This window comes from Stegostoma tigrinum, chromosome 24 (assembly GCF_030684315.1).
Source record: "Stegostoma tigrinum isolate sSteTig4 chromosome 24, sSteTig4.hap1, whole genome shotgun sequence".
NCBI lineage: Eukaryota > Metazoa > Chordata > Chondrichthyes > Orectolobiformes > Stegostomatidae > Stegostoma > Stegostoma tigrinum.
The window spans coordinates 23,179,069-23,196,724 of record NC_081377.1 but is presented as its reverse complement, the minus strand read 5'-3'; the positions used below and the strand labels follow the sequence as shown (position 1 = coordinate 23,196,724).

The 17,656-nt window shown below is 38.4% G+C and overlaps 1 protein-coding gene across 1 annotated transcript in view; it reads right to left on the bottom strand.

Moving 5' to 3' along the window:
• The window catches only part of LOC125465040 (grainyhead-like protein 3 homolog), a 93,959-nt gene that overhangs the window by 18,318 nt on the left and 57,985 nt on the right, over nt 1-17,656 (bottom strand). The window contains exons 9-10 of the mRNA XM_048558098.2: nt 6,266-6,424; nt 2,917-2,995 (exon numbers count right to left, since the gene is read on the bottom strand). Of these exons, the coding sequence (XP_048414055.1) occupies nt 2,917-2,995; nt 6,266-6,424 (238 nt within the window). The remainder of the gene's footprint in view (nt 1-2,916; nt 2,996-6,265; nt 6,425-17,656) is intronic.

The window sequence follows — 17,656 nt, the reverse complement described above, 5'->3', positions numbered from 1 at the left end:
CAGGATGCAGAGATGGGCTGAGAGGTGGCAGATGGAGTTCAACCTGGATAAATGAGAGGTGATGCATTTTGGAAGGCCGAATTTGAAAGCTGAGTACAGGATTAAGGATAGGATTCTTGGCAGCGTGGAGGAACAGAGGGATCTTGGTGTGCAGATACATAGATCCCTTAAAATGGCCACCCAAGTGGACAGGGTTGTTAAGAAAGCATATAGTGTTTTGGCTTTCATTAACAGGGGGATTGAGTTTAAGAGTCGTGAGATCTTGTTGCAGCTCTATAAAACTCTGGTTAGACTACACTTGGAATACTGCGTCCAGTTCTGGTCGCCCTATTATAGGAAAGATGTGGATGCTTTGGAGAGGGTTCAGAGGAGGTTTACCAGGATGCTGCCTGGACTGGAGGGCTTATCTTATGAAGAGAGGTTGACTGAGCTCAGACTCTTTTCATTGGAGAAAAGGAGGAGGAGAGGGGACCTAATTGAGGTATACAAGATAATGAGAGGCATAGATAGAGTTGATAGCCAGAGACTATTTCCCAGGGCAGAAAAAGCTAACACGAGGGGTCATAGTTTTAAGCTGGTTGGAGGAAAGTATAGAGGGGATGTCAGAGGCGGGTTCTTTACACAGAGAGTTGTGAGAGCATGGAATGCGTTGCCAGCAGCAGTTGTGGAAGCAAGGTCATTGGGGTCATTTAAGAGACTGCTGGACATGCATATGTTCACAGAAATTTGAGGGTGCATACATGAGGATCAATGGTTGGCACAACATCGTGGGCTGAAGGGCCTGTTCTGTGCTGTACTGTTCTATGTTCTATGTTCTATGTTCTATAAAAACCAATTGTTTTAACTGAGGAGAAAATCTAAGAACTAAGAAAAGACCCAGCACATTGTTAATCATCCGAAGAGAATTTGGGAGAGGATTGTGGGGCAGCAGAGAGGTTAAATTATCAATGCAAAATATGATCCACATAAAGGCCACAGACTGCAGATAACACATATCTCCGACAAATGCTGTTTTACCGAAATATTCGTCTAACGTCCTTTCTTCCAAACATTACCAGACCTTTTCTACATAATGAACTACAACTGCTATGAAGAGAATCTGCAGTACTGCAATGGTTTGAAGTTGCCAGCATCAATGTTGAAACAAGAAAGAAAAAGGACTGGATTATTTCTTTGAACTTCTCAGTTTGCATGTCTTGGGCCATCTCCAAGCAGTTAGGCATGGCCACACCACATGCCTGTAGCTGAAGTTTGGCTACAAACATCCTAGTTGACCTCTGTCCATTGGTTTGAAATTGGGATCAATGAGTAAATATCCCTGTCAACGCTAACCATCTTACCTCTGGGAATATTATCTGAGGGTAAGATGGCTTCTGGGGGGGGGTGGGGGGGTGGGAGGTAACTGGCACACAGAATAACACTGCCCACTTCCATTCACAGGTCTGGTGGGGCTAAAAATCTAGCTGAGGATTATCGTTTTTGAATGCCATATTGTGCTTCACTGAAACAGTGCAGGAAACATCAAATTTGGAGATTGAAATGGAAAAGAGATATCTAAGGTAAGGAAACAGACATTTCAGGCTAACACTTTATGAAAACTTCAGTGAAGCAGTCACATAAGTTCCAGTTGAGTTTCACAATTTGGAGGTGACTGCCAGTTGAGCAATAAGTACATTTGTGTGTAAAATTTGTGAATTGTTTGTTTGTGAACTGCTGTTTCACATGTATGGAGTGTTTAAGCAACTGGATCAAAATGTGGAAAAAGAAGACAATAATCCTCAGCTCATGTTAGGTCTTCTACTGTAGATTGGAAGGATAGCTTGAAGTACAGGTGAATAAATGGACAAGAGATTTGTTCAGGGAACCAAGCACGTTAAGAGTGAGGAAAATGCATTTTGTCATGGGATCATTTAGTAAAGTAATGAAAATGGTTAATGATGAAATGTTACTTGAAGAAACTCAGGGACAGCAAATAAAAACAAAAGGGAGCCTACTGATGTTGAGAGAGGAAGGGGGAAGGTTTGAACAGACATCTGGAGGTGGGGAGCTTGGTTGAAGAAACAGGAAATATTTCAGAAGTACTTTTGTCAAAAATATAATTATCAAAAAAAGTTGACACCTTTTTGGATTTTGTCATTAAGCCACCCTGGCTAGAATATTTGCTGGTTCTTTCTCGTTCTCTACTTCCACATTTTGCTCTTTATTTCTCCAGTCTCATGAAAATATCTGTATCTCTCATAGTCATAAGTATGATGAAGGGTATATGTCCAAAATGCCACAATCTATATATTTGACTAACCATTAGTGCATCTCCAGGATTTTTTGTTCTTATCTCTGAATGAACACTTGTTTTAAAAAAAATGATTTTCCTCCCCATACTTCACAATTTTCTTCCTTTCAGTTATTTACTTACAATATTTTCTATTTGGGACTTAGCATACATTTTCGACATTCTTTACATTGTCTTTGAGCTTTTTGTGTTCCAGACTTATATTTCGCCAAAATAAAACTGAAGAAAAGCCGCATCAAGTCACCATCATCCTGCCGGACCACACTCTCAGTTAGACAGAAACAACTGGTGTAGTTTAGCCTGAAGGTCACCATAGCTCAGGTGAGGGGAGAAGTTGAGAAACAGAGTCTTTCATGGTAACCTCAGCCAGTGCAGGAATTGAACCCATCCTACTGGCATCACTCAGCATCACAAACTGACCATCCAACCAACTGATCTATCCAAACTAAAAATGTTGCAGAAATAGTATCCTGAAGGATTTTCATACATTCAATTCTATGGGATTCTGCCATTCCTGCTCCTCTGATGCTGCTTGGCCTGCTGTGTTCATCCAGCTCTATACCTTGAGATGTCTGATTCTCCAGCATCTGCAGTTTAAACTATCTCTCAAACATTATCTTACTCACTATCTGTGGTGGAATCCGGAAATTTGCTTTTTCTTTTCGATTGCTTGCGCTCTTCATCTCTCATTTTTCTCTCAGCACCCTGGAATGATGGATATGAGACAATAAGTAGTGACCCTCCAGAGACTGAATTGCAAATGGATCAGTTAACAGCAGGCAAAATTCATCAAACAGTCAATTGCAAAAGCAGTAGGCACTAAGGTAGTAAAAATCAAATTCTCCTTAATTGTTCTCAAAAGATTGGTGTTATTTCCTGTTGGTAGATTCATTTATAGTATCACAGAATGATACAGCAAAGAGAGACTATTCATCCCAGTATGTGTGTGTTGGATCTTTGGTAAAGGCATCCAATTTATCCTTTCCTCTGATCTTTCCCCTTACCTATTCATCTTTTTTTCTTTAAGGTATTTATTTAGTTCTCCTTGGAACATTCCTAGTCAATTTAGTTCCACCACCCTTTCTCACAGTGCATCCCAGATCATGTTAACTCACTGTATAAATAAATATTTCCCAGTGTCATCTCTGGCTCTATTGCCCATCGCCTTGAATCAGTGTCCCCTGGTTCCTGAACTTCTGTCACTGGAATTAATTTTTCTTGATTTTGAATACTTCAGGCAAATTTCATCTTAACCTCCAGTGCTCTGAGAACAACTTCAGTTTCTTGTGCATATCTATGTAACTAAAGTTCTTTATCCTTGTCACTGTAATGTGAATCCGTTCTGCATCCTTTCCAAGGTCATCGCATCCTTCATAAAAAGTGTGGTTTCAGAATCAAACATATTAATTCCGCCAAAGCAGTGCTTTATTAGAGGGTGGGGGGATAAACTTTCGTATTCTATAAATAATTCTAAGGATTACTTTTCAAAATAAAAGCATTCTCACCTTGCCCTGTCACAAACTCAGATATGTGCGTGCGTCTCAGTTCTCCCTATTCAAGCACTGTCTTTCAAACATGTCCACTCGTTTATGTTGCCTCTTCTGTTTCTTTCTACTAAGGTTCCTCACGTCATGTGTCCCAATATTAACATTTCATCTGCCAAGTGTCTGCTTATGATTGGCTGAAGTTAGTTATTATGTACCTCATTTCCATTCTACATTTGGAAATTCATACTTCTGGCAAATTTTGATATTCTACCTCATATGCTCAAATTCAGGCTATAAATATATATTGCATTAATCTTAATCTTAATCTTGCTAGTGTCTATCATATACATATCTTAATATATATCCACATGAACATAAATCCTAATATTGATCCCTGAATACTATTATATACCTAGAATTATTGAATCCCAACAGTGTAGACAGAGATATATTTTTTGTAGCAGTCCCATGGATCTCTTCACCTCATTTGATTTCCGGCCTTGCTAATCTATTACTTTAAGCTGCTTTAAAACGTTCAAAAGACACAGACTGGAGCCACAGTGTTTAATCTATCTGGATCTATGTACTGTCTACTTGTCTATGCAGAATGTATGACCAGGAATCAAACCATCACATCATTGCTAGTTTTCAAACCATGCATTTACATGGCTTTTGAAATAAAAGGGTGGGGTAAAGGGCCACATACCATATTATTGGATAAACAAAACAGATTATCTCTGTACTTTAGGTGCACCTTAAACTCCAATTAGTTCTTTCTCACCCATTCTCTCTTTCACTGTCACATTCCTTTTCAACTTTGTCTGTTATTTTGTGATGGTTGATGCCTCAGGTATATATTACATATCTTTCACTAATCCTGGCTTAGGTTTTAAAAGAGATCCTATCCCTTTTCATTTTTAATAGAAAAGAAAAACAGACTTATACTAAAGCCCTGTATAATGCATGAGATGTAATGAATTGTCAGCCAGCACAATACTCTGCAGTCAGCCGAATGATATTTGCCTATCATAACGAGATTGCTAACTAAGTACTGCCATTAGCTGCAAACTTTTCCATTGCACTCAATTATTGTCCCAAGAATATGATAGTACCATTGAACATCTATTAATGCAGTGGTCAGATAATCTACATTCAATTTAAGTTAATCATTGACTTTTCTGTTATAACCTATCTGAAGCTTTTTTGCATTTTTGACAAATCACCCTTTCATAATATTGCATTAGTAAGACATTCATGATAACATTATGTATGAGAAAATCAAGTGTGTGTAGAAATAGCTGATATTCACATCCAGAAAGCAGCAGTGTCGCACTATTATAAATGCAAAGTTTTCATGGTTAGGTTTGTAGTCTAATGCACTGCCTACAATGTTTAGTTTCTACCATCTGTAAAGCTCAGGCCCTAAAAACACTTTGAAAACCAATAATAATATCACATTTTTATTTATGGCTTGCCCACAGGTAGCTTATGACATGACCTCATGAGAAGCCTGCAGATCTTTACCAGTGTTTTCTGCTTATCATTTCATCAGTTTCAATGTACTAATCAAGCTACAAAAAGTTGACATAACTCAATCACACAAACAATATGTGCACAAGTCAGGGGGCATTCCTCGACTGCACTCATCCAAACTCTTCAAAAAAAATCTACTTTGCAAGTTTTAGAATTTCAGTTGTGCAATGCATGTTCTGATTGCAAAGATTGTTGTCACTGCAGCAGAACTTTATCTCATACATGAGAGGAAAGAATCTTTATCGACAGGCATCAATAGGGGTTTCACAAAGGGAGGAGGTCAGGATAGATACTATCCCATAAAGTTCCCTCTTTGCAACAAAGGCATAAGTTATGGCACTTATAACTATATTTGCAATAAACTTTGTTTAATTTTGCGATTTGTTATTGGACTAAGATAAACTACACAGTACCTCAGTCTTTTACCAGAACTTTGACATGAGAACAGAACTATAATTGTCACAACTAGGATATCACCTTTAGAAAATGAGTAAACTATTTTCCATGAATGAAACATTTAAATGGATTTTTATAAAAGTTATATTACTATCAGCTTCAACGCTTCTCATTATTCTTCCAAAAATTTATATTAATCTCCAAACTCAAAAGAAATCTTTGATGCGACTTTTCCATCTCCTACACTTGCCTAAAAAAACATATCTGAGCTGACAATTCTGCCCCAATCAGGACTGAAGGGAGGAGATAATAATGCTGCAGGTTGCTGCTCCCTGCCAAGTATATTGAGACAAGCAAAACTTACATTTCCTTTATATTAATATCTGAATTTCTTTTACAACTTTTCTACATTTAGTTTTCTATTCTTCTCTTTCCATATTCTTCTCTTTTCCTTTATATTAATATCTGAATTTCTTTTACAACTTTTCTACCTTTAATTTTCCTTTCTTCTCTTTCCATATTTCTCGATCTTTCCTGTCACATTATTAAATATCCATACCTTGTCCACAAATATTTTAATCTGACACACGGCCCGGTGAACAGGCTTGTCCGATTTGGCTTCACAGTCATAGGTGTCTATCTGGAGATTCAAGGGAAGACCTTTGACTCCCTTCTGTGAGGAGAAATCTGTGCTAAGGCAGTTAATGCCAATGTAAATCTGTTGGAGGGAAAAGAAAATTGTAAGATTACTTCATATACACTGATCAATGCTTTTGTAATGAGAATACATGCCGTATAAGATAGATTGGATTTTTTTGGGGATTCAGAAATTATTTATCGTTTGGGCAGAGGTAACACATCAAAATTCTCAATCTTTGCTGGAAAAGGTACATCAAATGGACTCCCTACAGGAGGACTGTACAGATATTTACATGTACACTGTGCTAAACAGAATAAAATGAGGCAAAATCACAGTGACAGATGGAGAATGCTATGAGAAATTGTGGGGAGATTATTTATTCTGACAATAACATTCCAAACAGAAGTTTATTTTTCTTCTGGATGTACTGACTGAAAATTACAGAATGTTAGCATGGGATACAGCAAGCAAACAAAAACATACACTTTATTGCCAAGGGACTGGAGTACAAAAGACTTTGCTACAAACGTGTAGGACTTTGGCAATATCAAATCTGGGGCTCTGTGCACAGTTTTGGTCTCTTTTCCACATCCATAACTTGCTCTGGTGGACAGAAAGCAAAGGTCAGATGGGATGAATGAGAACTTTCTCCACTAAAACAAGCTGTGAAACTTCAGAATCGTCTGTCTTTGAGGACTGCAGTAGTTTCATCATTGGATATATTTCTTGTTGAAATAGACAGACTTTTGGTCATAAAGCCATAAAATCATAAAGATGTACAGCATGGAAACAGACCCTTCGGTTCAAATTGTCTATGCCAAATAGATATACTGAATTTGCCAGCATTTGGCTCGTATCCCTCTAAATCATGCCTAATCAGGTAAATGTCCAGATGCCTTTCAAATGTTGCAATTGTACCAGTCTCCACCACTTACTCGGGCGGCTCATTTCATACACAGACCACCCTTTGTGTGAAACAGTTGCCCTTAGGTTCCTTTTAAATCTTTCCCTTGCCACTTTAAATATATGCCCTCTAGTTTTGGACTCCCCTACCCTGAGGAAAAGACCTTGACTACTCACACTACCTATGCCCCTTATGATTTTATAAACCTGTATAAGGTCATTCTTCAGCCTTTGACACTTCAGGGAATATAGCCCCAGCCTATTCAGCCTCTCCCTATAGCTGAAACTCTCCAAACCTGGTAACATCCCTTGTACATTTTTTCTAAACCCTTTCAAGTTTCACAACATCTTTCCTATAGCAGGGAGACCAGGAATGCAATATTCCAAAACTGGCCGAACCAATGTACTGTACAGCTGCAACATGATCTCCCAACTCTGATACTCGATGCACTGACCAATAAAGGCAAGTGTACCAAACTATCCTGTGTACCTGTGACTTGACTTTCACAGTTTCTTTGTCTCCAAAGTGTCTTGGAATCAAGGGATTTGGGAGTTGGTGAGAAAAGGGAGTTAGGTCAAAAGCTAAGTCATGATTGTGGAATGGTGGAAGAGGCTAGAGGAGCCCATAACTTCTCCGATTTCTGTTAGATACAGAATGAGATAACTCTATTTGTTGGCTATGATGATATTTCTTAACACTGTAATTTCTAGAAACAACCAGGCAACAATGGTATAATTTCAAGGTTTGTCTTGGTATGATATCCGTGTGGTGTGACTTGTGTTTCTAAACAGGACTTGTCATTTTATTTGACTTATTGAATAACATTCATAACGGAGGTTATAAATTGATGGTTGTGACAACATAATAGGACCATAAACCTAGGTGAAGCTCAACAGAGAATTTATTGTATAAAACGCATACAACATCTGCTGCTTTGCCTTCAGGTTAATGAAGTCTGAGCTAATAACAAAACCGATCATGTGTAAGCAAATTGAAACTAAAGTCAAATGCTTGCTATATTCCTTTCAGGTTCATATAGCAAACAACTAGATTCAGTTATTCAATAACTTTATTGGAATTATTTCTGGCTGCATCATTCAAATGACCATGTTGACTGTTAAAACGGTTACAGATCAATTAGGCTGAAGCACCCAAAATCAACCAATTGAATGAACTCTCAATTTCAATTATCGGACAATCAGCATCTGTGTTCTCCAAGCAACTTAAAAAAAAAACTATCAAATAAAAGAGAAACCCTGATATTGTGATGAAATTGAGGGTCCTAAGCCCGCGCACATGGGCAATGAACCAAGCTCAGCGATATTAGAGTCATATAGGTTTGCAGCACAGAAGAAGGCTCTTCAGCCCATTGAGTCTGTGCTGGTCAAAAGCAACCACCTAACGATTGTAATCCCATTTTCCACCACATGGCCCATAGCCTTGGCACTGCAAGTGTACATTTGAATACTTCTTCAATGTTCAGCGGGTTCCTACTTCTACTGCCCTCACAGGCAATAAGGTCCAGATTCCCACCAGCCTTCAGGTGAAAATAGTTCTCCTCACATCCCTCTAAAACTTATGTCTCTTACCTTAAACGTATGCACCCTAGTCTTTGATGCCATCAACCAAAGGGGAAAACTTTTCTTCCTGTCTGCCCTGTCTATGCCCTCATAATTTTGCATCACAATTGTGCACCTCCCAGTGTCATCTGCTCCAAGGAAAACAATCCCAGTCTATCCAATCTCTCTTCGCAACAAAAACTCTTCAGCGCAGGCAAAAGCCTGTTAAATCTCCTCTGCACCCTCATCAGTACAACACATCTCTCCCATAATGTGGATTCCAGAACTGCACACAATGCTGCATCTATGACCTGAGCAGGAAAACATATATTCCTCTTGATGGGCTCAACCGCCAACATCTGACATGGAAATATATCACCATTTCTTCACCGTTGCTGGGTCAAAGTTCTAGAATTCCCACCCCCAAGATTATTTGGGGTCAACCTGCCGCAAATAGACTGCAGTGGTTTAAGAAGGCAGCTCACTGCCATCTTCTCAAGGCAAGGGCAATAAATGCTGGCTAACCAATGACACACGAATCCAATGAGCGAATAAATAAAATCCTTTTTAGCTGGAATGTTGGAGGTTGGAATCCAAAGCTGGGTATAATTCAGTCCGTAGTGATAAAACAGTGCAAAATAACATTCTTTAAATAGGTTAAAAAGTGAAAACAAGTTATTAGAAGTTCATATCCTGTCTCTGTAAAATCAGACGGTAAATCAATCCACGCTAAATAATTTTCAAGAAACCATGAAACGAACAGTTGTTATCTGATATATCTATTAATTGCAAAATGAAGTTAAAATAACACCACCCAATGAAAGGCAATCTCACAATTTAATTCTCATCTGCATCTTACACCTCTACAATTATATTGTGTGATGTGACTTCACAAATGACAAGTGCTCCTGCGCTGTGATCACAAAAGCTCCATTTTAACCCTACATCACAACTTCATATTTTTAAAGTCATTTGCAGTGAAACAAAACTAATTGAACTTTAAGCCGCTTTGGACCACAATGTAATCCTGCTCCAGTCATGTGGTCCCTTTGGCTTTTCTCACTGTCTTACTCAAGTTTCCTTCAACAGACAAAATTAGGCCAGCTGCAGAATGATTACAATCAGGCCCTGAAGGAGTTTCGTTTCAAACACATTTATAAACCATGCTGTCAGAGGAGTTTTAAATCATCTGTCACAGCTGGATTGGATTTTTTTTTCTCTGCTTTTATTTCCTTGTTCTGTTTGACAGAAAGGAACAGGGACATAACAAGTGAGTGTTAAAAGTTATTTGCACAACAGGAAGCTATCTCAATACTGCTATGAAGCAGTTCAGGATATAGTTCCAAATTACTAGAATGGTAAAGAACAGGTGTCAGGGTGAAGGAGGAACATAGGGGATACAATACTTGCTTTTTCCTTCACCTGTCTACATCTGTAATTATCTCTAGCTTGAACGTAGCATTCACACACTGCAGCTTTTAGGGAGAAAAGGTTCCCAACATTTCAGGTACCTCTTCAAAGGTGTACTTCTTTCTTAATTTCAAAAATATACTTTATTCATAAAATATCTTTATACACATGCCTGGTCCCTAAAGCAGTTCAGTTCTGTAGAGTAGTATATGGAGAAACAAACAAACATTGGAGTTTGGTTCTATCCAGCAAAATAAACCAACTGGGATTTCCTACTCATGCAAGAGTTTTTGTTATGAAGAGAGAATGGATATATTTAAGACACTGGAAGAGGTGGGATAACTGATCAGAGAGACCTATTGGGTTGACTCATCCAAAATCAACCGATTGAATGAACTCTCTTTCAATTTCAGTTATCTCACAATCAGCATCTGTGGTCTCCATGCAATTTAAAATAAAATAAACTGTCAAATAAAAGAGAAACCCTGATATTGTGATGAAATTGGGGGTCCTGAGCCCACGCATGCAGGCAATGAGCCAAGCTGAGCGATATTAGTGTCATAGACATCTACAGCACAGAAAAATACATTTCAGCCCATCAAGGCTGCATTGATCAAAACCACCAACTAACTATTGGAATCCCATTTTCCAGCAGTTGGCTCATAGCCTTGGAAATGCAAGTGTACACCTAAATACTTCTTAAATGTATTTAACTTTGGCAGAAAGACCTTAGACAGTGGTCTTTTCCCAATGTGCCCTTTGCAGCAGCTCCCCCAAGCTTTAGTGCATCCCTCAGTACTACATTATTAAAAAATGCCTTCAGGAATGTTACATACCTAAAGGCTTTTTGAAAGACTGATGCCTACACACCACCCCATAAACGAACTTTCCTGTCAGGTTATCAGTCCAGTCTATGATTATATGCAGATATTTTTGCAAAAGAGGCTTTGCCCTGCAATCATTGTGCAAGATTTAGTCAGTAGTCATTTAAACAGTCATCTTCAGTTCAACAGTGCTATTATAACATTAACAATCAAATGCCATCAGGCTAATTTAAATATTTGAGAAATTCTCAGCAAAAACACTTCATTGTTTTTGAAGCTACGATCGAAATTGCATTTATTGCAGCAGTGAAAATTTGCACTGAGCAAAACTCAGTGAAGGTAACTGTTTTACAAAGATGGCATCTGGTAAGTGTCACAGGACAGATAGTAGGTCACGCCATATTTTACTTGCAATCTTTCATCTGACCAAAACAGGGTTCCACACTCTCCTTGAGGATGGAATTGCAGCTTTGTAAATAAAAGGAGATACTCAGGAATCTGGGCTGAGGCAATGTTCTGCTGTTCAAAGCTTTCTTGATGTAATCAGCATCAGAGGTCATTCCTGGACTATTTATGACTTGCTACTTCTCTAACACCTCCTGCAAATTAGGTGGGCTACTAGACACAAGGAAGCCTTTATGAATTCATTCTGAATTTAATGATGTTTCTGAGGTTAGATGTCAAATTGATAGCCTGCACTTTTCTGTTTATATATACTACAGGTTTAATCTGTCATTAGCCGATAATCTGCAATGTTAACTAGTAATAGCTAAGCATCCCATATAACTGATGCTGCTACAGAGAAGCTGATAAAGATATTTCTTTTACAAGTACACATATCTTTACATGATGCATGCTTATATTGCAGACCTATTATGTGGCAGATTCTGCCTGGATTTACATCGAAAGATCCAGTGAGAATGAAGGCTTCGTGGCATGCTTTGTTGCAATTTTACATGAAAATTATTGATCTTGTCTACAGCACAGCCCAACTCTGTGGCAGAGCCTTTTGTAATGTAGATGTAATGGAAGTGTAGACATTTTTAATCAACATGGTCAAATGTGTTATTACACAGCTCTGGAGCAGGTGGGAGATGAACCTAGGCCTCCTGGCTCAGAGGCAAGACAGTCCCAAGCGCCATCCATGATGCAGCTGCATTCTGATGCCTTAGAAAGGTGCAGTGCCAGGTACAGACAGAATACTTTAAGTGTCATCCCATGTGTTTATAGACCCCTTGAACTCAGCTAGAACATGCCATGCTTCGAATCACAATAGCAGGCCACATAGCCACTTCAGTATGTTCTGTCACTCAATTATAATATGGCTCATTAGTAACACAACATCCATCACAGCCTTAGAGACAAAAAAACTGCAGACGTTGGAATCCAAGTAGACAAACAGGAAGGAGGCTGAAAGAACACAGCACGCCTGGAGGAAAGGAGCAGTCAATATTTTGGATATTACCCCTCAAGCTGAGAATTCAAAGCCAAATCATCTCGGATTTATTGATCTTCCTTTAAACAATTACTGAAGTAGGTTTTGCCCCAAACTTCTGAATTAACTTATAAAGTGATAAAAACATAGAATAGGAGTGGGACATCTAGCCTGTCGAGCTCATTCCAACATTAAATGAGAACATGGCTGATCTATGGGCTACCCCCAAATCCATAACTCCATAACTCCTATGGTCCAAATCCCTTAATACTTTTGCTTAACAAAAATGTATCTATCTCAGATTTAAAATTAAAAACTGACCCTGTATCCTCTACTGTTTACGGAAGAGACTTCCAAACATACAACAACCTTTGCATATAGAAGTGCTTCATAACACCTCTTCTGAACAGTCTGAACCTAATTCTTAAACAATGGTCCCTAGTTCTAGAATCCCTAACTGGTGGAAATAATTTATCTTTAATTACCTTGTCTTTTCCTGTTAATATGATATGTATGGACTCTTCCCAAGAGTTGTAAAATTCAATGTCATTTAAGTTTAATTGATATTCAAAGTGAAAGAGACTTTTATTTGCTCATCTTGCAGCATCATCAGATGGGGTACATCACATTAGGTTTGTGAGGTATCATACTTCAAATAGATCTTCAACCATTATTTTACAGAAGCTGTTTAACCCTGTGTATGATAACTATTGCATTAACCTCTATAACACTCACATCTCACAGCTCAATGCATATCAAGACATTAACTGAGAGACATACAAGTAAATGATAAAAAGCAGTCTAAGCAGTTTCCTGCTGGCTAAATGTGGTAAACATTATCCTCTCTGCATTCTAAGCACAAAATTTATTTTTGGTTTACAAAGGTGTTCACGTCACAATTTAGTGAAAAGTAAAGAAAAAAATTGCAGCACAGAGTCAGGCTGTTTGGCCAACAAGTTTATCCTTATATTTCTGCTGTATGAGCCTCATATCAGCTTACTTTATATAACCTTATCAGCTTATCCTGCTATTCCTTTCTCCATGAAAGCCACTCATCATTCCCTTAAAGGCATTGATACGTTATGTGTTAAATTTTCCATGGGGTACCAAGTTCCACATTCTAACCAAACTCTGAGTTGAAAAAGTTTGCATTCCTGCTATAACTTATTTGGAACATGAAGAGAGAATTCAGCTCCTTTCTAAGCTGCAGCAAGAAGCATAGGTGGTTCTGTTGTATCAAACCAGAAAGGGAAAACTGGATTCCAACAAATATAACAAGAGACCAATTATCCAACGAATATGTAACATTTTGGGAATATTCTGATGACTTGTTCGCAGCAAAACTTTGGAAAAAATTGTATTTATTTGTTGGGATTTCAAAGTCAAGTACATTCATGCAATTTTTGAAAAAATAAAAGTTGAAAATTCAATCCTAACATTCTGTGAGCTAAGAATTGAAGTTATTCCCCAAGGATCGAAAACAATTGGCAACTTATTACGGTGCTGCGATAATCAATAAATATTCCTTCCCTTTCCCAGTTTGTAATAGGAACTCTCTGGTCATGAGCACTCAAAAGGATAAGCAAGTGAATGCTGTCCCATTGATTCTGAACAGAAGGAAATAAGAAAGTCAAAAATTCACTTTAAAAAGTAGAGATAATAAGAACTGCTGATGCTGGAGTCTGAGATAACACAGTGTGGAGCTGCAGGAACACAGAAGGCCAGGCAGCATCAGATGGCTGCTGACTAGACCTGCACGAGACCTGAGATTAGAATATAGGAAAATAATTAGAAATAGTTTAAGTCAAATAAGATAACCAACTGATGTGGAGTTGTGCATTGTAGCCAATACTGAGTACAACATTAGTTCATGACATTTACTTGCTCTCTATGAAATCAAGCAGTATAATAGTTTAGAACAGGCTTAATCTCAGTAATGTTGTTTTGTTTGAGGGTCTTTTAAAACTCATTCCTTCATGGGATGTGGGTGTCACTGGCTAAGTCAGTGTTATTGCCCAATCCTAATTGTCCTTGTGAAGGTGCATATGCGAATGACATGGCATCTGCTTTGGATCACTAAAGGATTCTGTTGTTACACCCTTGGGCTATTCTACCATAAAGGTAATTACTGGGCAATAGTGGTACATACCTAGATGTTAAATGATGGAAGTGATCCAAATTATTGCATTTGAACAAAGGTCTACAAAGACTTATACAAGTGGAATGTGTTAATTTTGCATTAAAATGAGTTTATTTTAGTGCATATGTCTTAATACCTGTTCATGTTTAAATTAGCTTGTGATCAATTTTATTCTTTTTGACAATGACATCACTTCTGATAGTTTCCGGATTTTACGTAAAACTTGAAACTTGACTGCGAGGCAAGAACTCTTTTTCACCGGGAGGAATATGTGTTGATAAAAAAACCATCCTTGTTACTTCCTCCATGTTCTTGTAATAGAATGAGTGTGGCAACAAACATATGCTCAAGGTTGTTTTGCAGTCAAAACTGGCAAAGACATTGTACTTCTAATAATTGGCAAGACTGTCAGGAAGAAGGGAGCTGTCACAATCCACAATGACTATTAGTTTTAATTTTCAATGTTGAACATAAGCCAATTGACTGAAAAAGGAACTAATTTATTTTTCAAAGTAACCCATGCGTAAGTCAGTAATTTATCATTGATCTCAAGTATAGTTACCATTCACTAATAGAAAGCAAAATGTCGTGGTGGTAGCAATGACAGTCTGAACATTTCTAGAAAACACATATTTTTAGTAAGTTGGACTAGATGCAGAAGACAAAAGAATCAATGTTATCTGTTCTCTCAGAAAGTGAAAAAGTTTAAGAGGGAGTGAGGGAACAGTCATCACTCAGCATGCGTTCATTGGAAAGTCAAATATTTTTGCCACCCTATCTATTTCAATGTGTCTGCATGACATTGACAACAATGACATCATACTGTCCATGTCAAAAAAAGATATTGTTTTTGCACCGATGGTATTGTCTGTCATGATGGATTAAGAACATTTCTCGCAAGCCAATAACCATCTCATCACTGAAGCTTGAACCACAGCAATAGCGTCAAAGTATCTACCATCACAATTTACAATTTCACATATCCCTATATATTACTTCTCTATCAAAGTAGGTGGCGAATTCTGCTTTAATCAGCGTGCGCCAGGAACAACATCATAATATAAGACACTAACAAAATGAAACTACGACCCAATGCAACAGCTCCAAACGCTAGCTTATGGATATAGCTGAACAGTCTCAAAAATAATATTGATAATAACAATACTAATAAGATGAAGAAGAAAGATCTGAATTGAGCCCTATTATATGTTCAATGATAGAGAACAATAAAGCTGCTAAATAGAAGAGGAAGTTCCATGAGTATTGTCACTCACATTCATATTGGAAATAACAGGTGAGCTCAGGAGACTAGGCTGAAGTATACATAATTGCGTCATCTAAAAGTGTCATATTGTCTTCCTAAATGTTGACAGTCATTGATGGCAACCATTCAATTCATTGTCGTCCATATGACAATAAAGAACAACTTAGTGCTCTAAGTACGAGAAATGCTCTGGGTCCCCAAGTTTATGCCTTTAATTTTTTCAAAAATCAAAGGAATGAAATAGTCAAGCTTTCAACCAAGTTATTTCAGTGCAATTACAAGTCTTGCATAGAAACTGAAGTGACAAATTGCCCAGTTGCATCCACAAAATTCCAAACAAATCCAACTCATAATTACTCATTCCGAGATAGTAAGAACTGCAGATGCTGGAGACAGAGATGACACAGTGTGGAGCTGGAGGAATGCAGCAGACCAGGCAGGAGGGACTGAAGAAGAGACCCGACCCAAAACGTCAACTTTCCTGCTCCTCTGTTGCTGCCTGGCCTGCTGTGTTCCTCCAGTTCCACAATGTGTTAACTCATAATTACTGCTCTCTCTGTTACTTCTCAACATCCACTCAATAATGAAAGAAGTAATCAGCAGTTCCATCAAATCCCAGCAACGCACTAGTAACAAGCTCATCCATATCTAGCTAAGATCCTGTGAGATCTCCATAGATTCTTAACTCATTACAGCCAGGTTGCAGGATCTGAAGGGTACGGGCAAGTTTAGAGTAGTTGACATTGCCATTAACACATTTTACGATGTATGGTAACAAATTGCTTTTACAAAAATGAAGTTAATGTGGTCAGTAAGAAAAGTCTTTAATATTTGGAGTTTTTTCTGTCAAACATGAAGATATCTGTGGCTGTTCAAAGTCAAACACAATAACACTATCCCAAGATTATTGCTGTTGGAGTTCTGTGGGACAAAATTTAGATTTTCAGCTGGTTCCTTCGTCAGTTAATAGTGGGACCATTTGCTGACGTTTTAGAGTGTTCGGCTCTATTCACTAAGTTTTAAAGCCTACTATAGGACCACAGCAGCATCCAGGCACAGCTAATTAGTGATAGACAATGTATATATCTTAAGTAGCCTCTGGCCTGGATTTGTTAGGCATTCAGTTATATCAGAAGAACTAAGAATAGGAGAGAAATGAGGGTGCTGTATTTAGAATCCCTAAAGTGTGGAATGAGGCCATTTGGCCCAACAAGTCTACACTGACTGCTTGAACAGCATCTCACCCAGACACACCCCTCTACCCTCTATCTGTAACCCTATATTCCCCACGGTCAATCTACCTAACCTATACATCTTCAGTCTGTGGGAAGAAACCAGAGAACCCCATGAAACCCACACAGACATGGAGAGGATGTGCAAACTCCACAGTGTCGCCCAACGCTAGAATTAAACCTGGGTTCCTGGTCCTGTGAGGCAGCAGTGCTAATCACTGAGCCACCACGCCACCCTGATAGGCTGTGATGAAAAGTCATCTGGACTCAAAACATTATCTTGTCCCCTCTCCATGGATGCTGCCTGAACCATTGTGATCTCCAGCATTTGTTGTTTTCAGTACAGAGTCCAGCAGCTGTAGTAATTTGCTCCTACATAGGCATTAAATGATGACCTTGTCAACAATACCTACATCACTGCTTTCCAAAACTTCTTTTTTCCATCATTACACCATTTTGATGTTTGAGTGTTGCTGTGAAACCTGGACTGAAAGCATTGCGGTTGTTGGGGGGGGGGTGGTGGAGAGGAGGGGAAAGCAGTG